Source organism: Eleginops maclovinus, chromosome 17 (genome assembly GCF_036324505.1).
Source record: "Eleginops maclovinus isolate JMC-PN-2008 ecotype Puerto Natales chromosome 17, JC_Emac_rtc_rv5, whole genome shotgun sequence".
In the NCBI taxonomy this organism is placed as follows: Eukaryota; Metazoa; Chordata; class Actinopteri; order Perciformes; family Eleginopidae; genus Eleginops; species Eleginops maclovinus.
The window spans coordinates 12,126,851-12,138,021 of record NC_086365.1 but is presented as its reverse complement, the minus strand read 5'-3'; the positions used below and the strand labels follow the sequence as shown (position 1 = coordinate 12,138,021).

Below are 11,171 nucleotides of genomic sequence, written 5' to 3'. Positions count from 1 at the left end.
TCCGTCGGGTCCCTCACCTCTGTCAATGTGCCGAGTTAGAAGTATGTGATCACAAGGGGCAGCAACACATCAACACAATGAACCGTAATGGGACATAATTGATTGCGTAACATCTTCATCGCCTGCTGTTGTGTAGCCTCCCCTGCCTGAGAGAGGAATGTACGACCGTTGGCTTTTCCAAATGATCACAAAGGCGGTAATAACCATCTCGATACAGCATTGCTTATGGTCCATTTGTTCATGTCTTTCTCCCCATTCTTCGTCAGCTTCTTCCAGGGGTGGCAAAAGCATTCCGATTCTTTACTTGAGTAAAAGTACTAACACTACACTGTACAAATACTCAATTATTACTCGAGTACTGCATCCACAAAGTATTTAAGTACCATATTAGGTCAAATGTACTCAAGGTATGAGGAGTAAAAGAACTCATGGCAGAGAAATCTCAAACAATATCTAAAAACATTTCACATTTAAGAAGCTGGAACTGTGGAAATATAACAAAATTGCTGCCAATTTAATTTCTGTAACCCACTCATGGTTTTAGTTACTTAAATATAATGTTGGATGGTTTAATCAATACCAAATTTAATAAAGTAAAACGATTTAATTCATAAGTAACTAGAAAATGAAAAGGTAAAAAATGACGAAAACAGCTTCCAAAGTGTAGTAGAGTAGATGTTAGTCAAATAAAATGAAAATACTTGTGTAAAGTACATCAAATATATACATGAGTACAGTTCTTGAGTAAAGGTATACTTTCCACCACTGGTTTCTTCCATCAGTGCATCAAAATGCCTATTTTCTTTTTTCAGCAGCGAAAACTTTGACCTCTGGCAGGAAATTGAGAAATACTATATTAGGCGAGAAATCCCCAAACTGGACCTTATTATTAAGAAAGATCTACATGACTTAATTGGAATACAGTGGAGGTGGAAAATTGCAGCTGTTATTGAAGCAACATCGTCCCAAATAATCCAATTGGGCTCTTATGTTGCATTTTATTTTAAGAATGGATTCATGACAGGTGATGTACTTTGCTCGGAAAGGGGCAGACGAAAGGCACAGAAAAGAAAGAGGCTGGCCTAAGTTTAGCATTACAACCCCCCCCCCCCCACCCCCACCACCACCACCACCACCCCACCCCTCACTCCAGTCCTTAAAATCCTAAAACTTGAGCATTTAGAGATAAACCTCCAGTGACTGCTGCAGAGATACAGAGAAGACCCGGTGACACTGCAATGAAAGGTAAGTTGTTGAGGTCATTTTGCATATTGATTACCTGCTGATTTTCACTGCAAAAATGCTGTACATGCACATTTTGCTGCACACTTGTTCTGAGGTGCATTTGGATCCCTTTGCTTAGGTGTATTCCCTTTTCTCTTATTAATATATAAAGACAGATTGTTGATTTCATTGCAGGTTTCCAAGGTAATCATTAAAGTCTATGTTAAATCATTCTATTTTTATGGATTACATTTTTAAAACCGACATTTTTTTATGAACACAAAGCTCAAAATGTTCAGTGTGTGTGTGTGTTTTATAAATGTGATCCTTTTTTTAATTGGCATTCTGTTCTTCCAGCAACAGACATTACACACATGTATAGAATAGAGAAAAAGCAATAAATACAGAATAAAAAAAGGTACAATTTTAAAAGCTGCAAAACAAAAATCAGACAAAAAAAAGAAGAGAGAATTTAAAACAACAGGGATTTACAAAGCTGGTTAACAAGAAGCTACACTATCCAATCATACGTTGCATACTAATTCATCCAGGTTTTCGCATGAGTTAAAAAGGACTCCACGTGCATGCATCTTTTCTTATACCATTTTTCTTATCGGTTAAAACTACATTATTGTTGCCCCGCCCTGCAGCTGGAACTGTTCGCTGTCTTTAGTGCCTGGCTTCAGGGAATCTTGAATGTTAATCTTGGAAGTAAAAACCACCCAAACGAGCCTTTAAACCTGCGGCAATACTCTTCTGTTTGTCCCGGTTTGTAGGAGACGCTGCCAAAGCGGGCATCCCCAATGGCACCATGGCCAAGGTCCAGAAGGCCCCATCGGAGGAGAAGATGGAGGAGCGGGGCCAGTGGGATAGCAAGATCGAGTTTATTCTGTCGGTCGCCGGCTCCATCATCGGCCTGGGCAACATGTGGCGCTTCCCTTACCTCTGCTACAAGAACGGAGGAGGTTAGTGGGAAACGAGTGGGTGAAAGGATGTCTGTTTGCTCTGGAACTTTCTTTCACATCATCAATTATCAGCCAGCAATGACGGGAGGTGTAATTAAAAACATAGCATATGGATTTGCATGTAAAATGAGTCCAAGCATGCTGCTTTTTTTACACTAAATGACTTTAATTAAATGTATCACGTCAACAGATTTCACATCACTGTATCAGGTCAGTTGAAAGCAATACTATTAACCTGTTTACACTTAATATTATTGCTTTTAACTAACCTGATACAGTTCACCATAAAGAAAACATTTAATTAAAGTCAACGGTTCAGGTTTTTTAGTGAGGTCCTGCTGTACGAGCCCCTCATCAGATCACTAATCAGAGGATCATTGTTTTCATCCCAGCAGTCACCATTGTCCTTCGTCCTTGGCGGTGATACTTAACCCCAATTTGCAGCAGTAGTCCTGTCTACGGGTTAAGTATCCTTTTGTGTAATGTAATACAGTCTTTGGTAAGAACATGCAAAAGCCAACATCATCTGTCGAACATTGAGCTCAGATGAAAGAAGTCAAATATATCCAGTTATCAAAATTTTGGGCATGCTTGTGTAGGTGGTCATATCGGTCAACCCTCTTTCTCCCTCCATGGAGTGGCGGGGGTCAGAGTTCAGCGCCGATCGAGGTCAGGCAGCTGTTGTTGCTCCTTGCTCTCAGCAGCTGTCCCTGCGGAGAGGCGGAAATCTGAGCACGACAAATATCCTCGGACACCCGACGGGGCATCGACACAAAATGCTTGAAAGAGAGTGGAAGTACGTCAGGTGTACATGTAAACAAAAGATGTGTCTTTAAAATGTCTCCTTATAAGTCCCCCAGTACCTCTTGCCATTGAGTGCATGTTCTCATTGAGAGTTCAGATGAATTCATGCATGTATTCTTTCATGTAGTTCCTGTACATTGAATACTACATAGGCGTCAATCAAAATACTTCAACGGTGGTACAATGATAACAGCAGCAGGATTTAAAGTTATAGACAGCAAAAACTTAGAACAGGTAATATGTACTCAGTAACAGGTAATGTACTGTAGAGGTAGAGACTCTCTCCATGAATCATTATCATGTGCTTGTATAGTTTCCTTACGATTTGCATATTTCTAAAGGATACTCCACATGCAGGGGGCTTAGCATGTGAATTTGTCCAAAGGGACGCAGATTGACTTCAGCTTTTGGAGCTACGTTTGTATTTGGGTCTACATATGTGCTGCCAAAAGGAGGTCCTGGGTTGTATTGAGATTTTAGCTCTGCCCCCATGTCCTCTGGGTCAATGGTCGCCAAGGCTTCTTGACTTTAAGGATGTAAGACAACCCATGTTTTATCTTAGAATTTAATTTCTGCAAACAATTATTCAATTGAAGGTTGTCTCATTAAGTTTCGATATTTACATGAGATATAAACTTAAGAAAAAATGTCACTGGATAAGGTCCTCCAACAACTCCAAATTGAATTAAAATACAGAAAACAGAGAAAAAAGAGAATCTTAATGAGTATCCATGATTGTTGAAGACTGGGCGGTGATCCTTAGCCAGGATAGTTTTAATAATTCATTGAATACAAAAAGTGTCTGTTTTTGTAATACTCATTTCAACCACAAGGGGCGACCTCAAGTCCTAAAAGGGAATAAATCATCATTATTGTTATTTTTATTTCATGTACTTTAACACAAAGTACATTAATTGTGTGTAAGGAAAAACATATGAAGGTCTTTAGTTTTTTGGTACATGGAGTGGTGATGCATTTGAGCCAATTGTGGCCTAAATCAGTATTAAAACCACTTCCGAACACATGAGACATGGGTATTTGTTTCTGTCATTTACCTCCCACGTAATTGTCCCTGCAATATGTCAAAAATGTAATGTTTGCCTGCCTTATTAGTGTCCAATGGAAAGGTTTCAGCCCCTCCTGAAATGGCACAAGAGATATTTGTACTCCACAAACTGTACCAACAATTACACTATGCAACCAAAAATATGGTATACAAAGCATTTTCCGTCTCTGGCCTCTAAAGCAGTCACCAGCAGTTAAGCTCTAACCCAGAATCCTTTGGTGTCTCTTCACTCAGGTGCCTTCCTCATCCCTTACTTGATCTTCCTGTTCACCTGTGGCGTTCCCGTCTTTTTCCTGGAGACGGCCCTGGGCCAGTACACCAGCGAGGGAGGCATCACCTGCTGGAGGAAAATCAGTCCTCTGTTTGAAGGTGGGTAGGGAAGGTTTATAACATTAGGGCAAAGTGCAGGAGCTTAGGGAAGGACATAGGGAAGGTTTTGTAATGGTCTTCAACATACACATTTCTCAATGAGTAAGCTACAGTGGATTTTTGGATCCTGGCAAAGAAGGTTGTGAAACCATAACATAAGGACCTGAATGCTCAACAAGGCCATAAAGACCTCAGAGTCAATCCTCAATGTCTTCTGATATACAAACACATCATAGAATAAGTGTTATTTATTTTTGTTGGTTATTCTGCAGGTCTTGGCTATGGCACGCAGGTGATAGTGGCTCTTCTGAACTTCTACTACATCATTGTTCTGGCCTGGGGGATTTTCTACCTGTCTTTCTCTTTCTCCTGGAACCTGGCCTGGTCGTCGTGCAACAACACGTGGAACACAGGTAGCCTAAGAACCGCAGACTCCTCGTGAAGCTCCACCATTTTTTTGTCAATATGTAAAGAACATTTTGCTCTTTTTCCGCAGAAAACTGCCTGGAGTTTACGAGAGGGAACAGCTCAATCAACCAAGTCATCAACCCTAATGCCACCTCTCCTGTCCTGGAGTTCTGGGAGTGAGTTTTGATTTTTCCTCTTGGCGATACGCTCCTTCTGTGAAATGACAGCCATGCATTATCTCTTTGTTTCCGTCCTTGCCTCTGCAGGAGGAGAGCGCTGAGGATTTCCCCAGGCCTTGACCACATGGGCTCTCTGAACTGGGACCTGGCCCTGTGTCTTTTCATCGCTTGGGTCATGTGCTACTTCTGCATCTGGAAGGGGGTGAAATCCACGGGAAAGGTCAGTGACCCGGTGACCTTTTTTATTTAGTTTGAGGAAAGACATTTCTAGGGTACTTGAAGGATGACATCTGGTATTTATTTGTTCTATTTGGCATGTTTCTTTATTTGTTTGCATTGCTGTATGTCTATATAGGTGGTCTACTTCACTGCGACCTTCCCCTATTTGATGCTGATCGTGCTGTTGATCAGAGGGCTAACCCTGCCTGGTGCCTGGATCGGAATCCAGTTCTACCTTTATCCAGACCTGGGTCGACTTGCGGACCCACAGGTACAAAGAAACCACAGAAATGAAGACCCTTAACCGTACAAAGAACTACAAATTCCCGATGAGGGCCTTTAGAAGATCCCTGTGTGTGCGATGGCGCAGCAGATGCAGGTATCCCATGGTTCTCTGCTGGGGAGCACAGTTTCTGCTGGGTCCATCTGCTCTCCATGAAAGAGGCAGGCACTGCAGGGATTAAATGGAAGGTCAGGACATCACTGGGACTGTAAACATGAGCTTTAACTAACTCGACTAAAGCTAACTCCATCAGAACAGTCCCTTGTTTTACTCAAAACACTTCATCTGTTTTTTTGTTTTCTCTGCTCGGGGTCATGTGGTCGGTTATATGTGTGTATCTGTCTTTAAGTCAACATGACAGCTTTATAATTCGTACTAAATACATAAGTGTGCGTGTCATGTATTTATTTTACATCAGTAATAGAACCCCAATTAAGATAACACCCAATATGATGAGTAGAAATATCCCATTAAATTAAAAAAATTCAATTACAGGCAAAATACTTCTTGACATACAACCATGGACTACATCATATCTTTAAACATAAATCAGCACAGTATATCTTAATATAAACCGAATTTTGGCCTTTTTTTGTTGCTCAATAACTGTCATCCATAGAAATAATTGGCCTCCTTTTCAACCAGATCATGTGCAGATCAAATCTAACGCTTATTTGTTATGATCTGCTAAAGTAAGCCTCGACACAAGGTGAATAAATACCTGCTTTTGTTACCTTCCCTGCCATCTTGATACAATTGAGTGAGAACCAACTATTTTTAGTTGTATTGCGTAATCTCAAACCGGTTTTGTCTCATGTTAAAATCAGGTGGTCCTCTCTATTGATGGAATCTTGGTTTGTTAATCAATGATTACACAAATAACAGACTTATCTGCAACTACGCCGGTGAATGATTATACATTTGCAAGTGAATTCCTACATGGCACCTTTGTGCATACATCATCTTAAGTACTATGGCTAAATATATATGTATGTGTAGCCGCACTTTAGTTTCAATGTTTTCTTTTGTGTAAGGTGTGGATGGATGCTGGCACCCAGATCTTCTTCTCCTACGCCATCTGTCTGGGGTCGCTGACTGCTCTGGGAAGCTACAACAAATACAACAACAACTGTTATAAGTATGTCAACAATATCGACACATTCCTAATTATGTGCTGGTCCATTATGGAATAAAGTTATGTTTTTCAATCTTAAAATAACCCTTAACAGTGTTTCATCATCAGAAATGATCATCAAATATGTATGTGTGTGAGTTTGAAGCTTCATAATGCTGGAAAACTATGGTATAATGAATATTCTACGGTACATTTTTATCCCATTCATGTGAAAATGTGCTCTCTGTTGCAGGGATTGCCTGGCGCTGTGTTTTCTGAACAGTGGCACCAGTTTTGTGGCGGGCTTTGCGATCTTCTCCATCCTGGGCTTCATGTCCTATGAACAGAACGTTCCCATCTCAGAGGTGGCAGAATCTGGTGAGGCTTTCCTCCGCATTCAAGACATCTACAGTAGAATAATCTGTCTATATTTCCTCCTGCTTACATTTTCTGGTGTGTGTAGGTCCTGGGCTGGCCTTCATAGCGTACCCCCGCGCTGTGAGCATGATGCCCTTCTCTCCTCTGTGGGCCGCCCTCTTCTTCATCATGATTGTTTTTCTGGGGCTTGACAGCCAGGTACGTCATCCAATTCATAACATTTGTCACTTAAAGTAGTATAATATTAAGTTACAGAACAAGAAACTCTAAATTGTTTGTGTCATTATCCATAATTGCATGTTCAATGCAGAACTTGTAAAGGAGTGTTTTTACAGCATCATATAAGTACTTGAATAAAGGCTCTGATCTTTCTCTCCCTCCTCTCCTCCCACCTCTGCCCTCCTCCCTCCAGTTTGTTTGTGTCGAGAGCCTTGTGACGGCCGTCGTGGACATGTACCCCGCTGTGTTCAGGCGCAAAAACCGTAGGGAGCTCTTCCTGCTCGGCGTGTCCTTGGTCTCCTTCTGCGTGGGCCTCGTCATGCTGATGGAGGTAGGGGAGTCGCACACTGGGACCACACACACACACACACACACACACACACACACACACACACACACACACACACACACACACACACACACACACACACACACACACACACACACACACACATCTGCATCATAAAGGTGTTTTCTTTAACAGATAGGATAAGAGATACTTTATTGATCCCAATTGGGGACTTTTTTCCCCTCATAGCAGCATGTAAAAAAGGCCTAATGTTAAAATGAAAAAGAGTACGAAATAAACACGTAAAATAAAAAATACAACATCTCAAAATAGAAAATAATAAAACAGAACTTAAAAACTAAAGTATTTACATATTGACAGTGAAATATTTACTGAAGATGGTACCACTTTAAAATAAGACTACCCTTATAAAGGGTTTACGAATAGTTTGTAATTCATTTATTAAGGTTGTGAACACTTTATAAATCATTAATAAGCTTTTATAAGACAAGAGATAAACAAAACATCAAGATGGATGGGGGGAGAATCAACTCAGTGAACAACAGATACCAAGGATGCTAGCCAAGTAAGCTAGGTAGCCAATATAAGACTTAGTCATCTTGCCAAATAGTGAGCCTGTGTTGATGTATGTAACTGTTAGAACTGGTTTATAAATGATTAATAAAGTGTTTACAACCTAATTAATAACCTAATTGTAAACCCTTTATGAATCTTTTATAAGGGTAGTCTTATTGTAAAGTGGTACCCTGTAGACTACCTGTCAAATATACATTTTACAGTAAAAGTAACAATACAACGGTTGTTTAGGGATAATGCAGGACAGGATGCCTTGTTCTACTTCAAAGAGTTTGACAGATTACAACCTAGTTGACATGGTTTCACCTCTGCACAGCTGGAAACATGAATGCTCTGCAGAGGTGTCAACAAGTCATCATTTTTGTAAGTACGAGCAAGTCAGGTAAGATTTAAGCATGTCTGAAGTCTCTCGTTTTGGGCTTCAGTGTCTCTCACAAATGTCTCTCAAATGTATATATTTCCCGATATTCACTACGTAATAAGAGTAGATCTTTATATTCCTGATTTACTCCGTCCATGGTTTACATTGCCAGGTTGCAACGGCAATTTATTCATAATGACAACTTAGACTTTCCAGTTTTCCCTGCAATGTACTAAACGTAATAGACGTGTTAAGTTAAAACTACAAAAAATGTTATTTAAAATCTATCATGTTTGTAAAACTGCCAAAAAAAGAAAATAATCTGAGTTTATTTCCTCTTAATATTTCTGTTCTGGCCATTTCCTTTATTTTTCTCCCATCTGGAGGTTAATGTTTTAACACGAGGAGCAGTTCAAAAACCAGTTCTAGTTATTATTTTCCAACATGTTGGCATGCAAGCTTTCTTATATAATCATGACTTTTTATATCTCTCTTTTTTCTGTAGGGAGGGATGTATGTGTTCCAGCTCTTTGATTACTATGCAGCCAGTGGCATGTGTCTACTCTTCATGGCTATCTTCGAGACTGTCTGCATCGCATGGGTCTATGGTAAGCTGCTCACACAAGCTTTACTTCCTTAGTAAACATTGAGAGAAGGCGACTCATTTTATACTTATTAACACATTGGGAAGTTTGATCTCTGAGTTAAAAGGCGAAATTTCGTAATTTTGTTTTTCCAGGTGCAGACCGCTTTTATGATAACATTGAGGACATGATTGGCTACCGACCAGGACCTTACATCAAGTACTGTTGGTTGTTCCTCACCCCAGCCACATGCATTGTGAGTATCAACAAACAAATGACAGAAAACGAGACCTCTTCTTCTCTCCTCTCCTCTCCTCTCCTCTCCTCTCCTCTCCTCTCCTCTCCTCTCCTCTTCTCTCCTCTATTCTCCTCCCCTTTGTTTCTAACAAAAAATATCTCTAGACTCAAAAATGAAGTGTATTATATATATGTTAAGTATGTATTGATGTAATGGAGTAACCAACCTTTTCTTTATTGCTGCAAGTAAGAAGATTTTAGTCATATTAGGCTATATGGACGGAATACTTTAGTGGCATTTAACTTTTATTTACTAAATTTATTCCCCTGATTGTACTTTTTTGATTTGTTTCCCTTCACAGTTTATGCACATATATATATTGGCCAAAATAAATCTGAATAATTATGAGCATGAGCTATGATGTAAATACAGAAAAAAATAATGTGTCTCTTTTGCACCAATACTTATGCTGGTCTGTTTGTCTCTTCAGGGTACCTTTGCCTTCTCTCTCATCAAATACACCCCTCTGAAGTACAACAACGAGTATGTGTACCCGTGGTGGGGCTATGCTATCGGCTGGCTGCTCGCTCTCTTCTCCATGGTCTGCATCCCGTTTTGGATGGTGTACAAGATCAGCACCACCCCGGGGACATTCAGAGAGGTATGTTTGGAGAGAGATTGTAACGTAGGAACTTTCATCAGATTTACATTACATTTGAACTCAGTGTCTAAAAAAGTCCATCTCTGGACTTCCTGTCCCAAATCTCTACAAAACGTCACTTGACTTAAACCCATTTTGGACGTTATTGATTTATATAAATGGTCGAGAATGGAGCCTGTTTACATTGTTTTATCTCTCTGCAGCGCATCATGTTGCTCATCACACCATCGGACACTTTACCCAAAACCAAGAGGGAGCAGGAGAAGTTACTGGCCATCTTTGCTCCCGAGGGAGAAGCCACACCGTCCCGAAACGGCTACTGCCCAGTCTCAGAGATGGACTCCAACCTATGAGCCCCCCCATAGTGAAAAGTGTGGCAGAGACATCATGTACTTTAATGCAAAACGGATATGGTGGACTCGGGAGATAAAAGGCCACAGTGTGTCAGGGATGACAGTAATGGTACTAAATACAAATTATCGGATCACTTAGACATTTTAAAAGGGCATTTATTCAGGGACAAAATATATTTACTTTATGAATACATTACCATACATTGTTCCGATCTGCCATTCACCGATAATGTACATAAACTGATTCAAGGGCAGCCGTTTTGAAAATGTTACTATGTTATTGAATCAATAAGAGGTGGTAAATCAAGAGACAGACACACAGGTTCAACGAACAGTTTGAAAAGGTTTTTTAATGAAACAGGTTAAGCATTTATTGTGTGTTACCTTTTGAAGTGTCCTTGTGTATCTGACATAACTTCATGGCTCCTGTGCTATATTTGTATCATATGTTGTATTATCATATAAAATGAAGTGTTTGACGTGAATAGATTGTGTAATGAAAAGTATATAATGTTAGTGAAAAGATTAGCGCTGCATATCTGTAGGAATAGCATGACATATGCAATGTAGTTTCATATTTTGTACTGTAACATAATATGACTGTACAAAGAAATGTGAATCTTGTAAGGATGTTTTTAAATAAACATGCAAAAATTCCTAAATGTGTCTGTCTTCCCTCAGTTTTATGAAAGTGCAGAAGTAAATCGCTGGAGTTCCCTTTTACTTACTGATAAGGACATGGTGTGTCCATGATGATGTTTTCCTTGCACATTCATTAGTGCTAGTGATGGAGCACAGCAGGTGTTGACCTTGCTTACTTAGCATAATGTGCCTACATCCTATTGTGTTTTTCCCCGTAG

The 11,171-nt window shown here is 39.9% G+C and overlaps 1 protein-coding gene across 1 annotated transcript; it reads left to right on the top strand.

Annotated features, from left to right (window-relative positions):
* The first annotated feature begins 1,142 nt into the window (after positions 1–1,142).
* On the top strand, positions 1,143–10,973 carry LOC134879158 (sodium- and chloride-dependent GABA transporter 2-like). Its single transcript, XM_063905502.1, has 15 exons — positions 1,143–1,245; positions 2,001–2,189; positions 4,294–4,428; positions 4,701–4,841; positions 4,925–5,012; positions 5,103–5,235; positions 5,371–5,505; positions 6,552–6,655; positions 6,885–7,009; positions 7,095–7,207; positions 7,422–7,559; positions 8,981–9,083; positions 9,215–9,315; positions 9,788–9,958; positions 10,162–10,973. The coding sequence occupies exons 1-15, from the start codon at positions 1,239–1,241 to the stop codon at positions 10,309–10,311; spliced, it is 1,833 nt and encodes a 610-aa protein (XP_063761572.1). The 5' UTR covers positions 1,143–1,238; the 3' UTR covers positions 10,312–10,973.
* Positions 10,974–11,171: the final 198 nt, after the last annotated feature.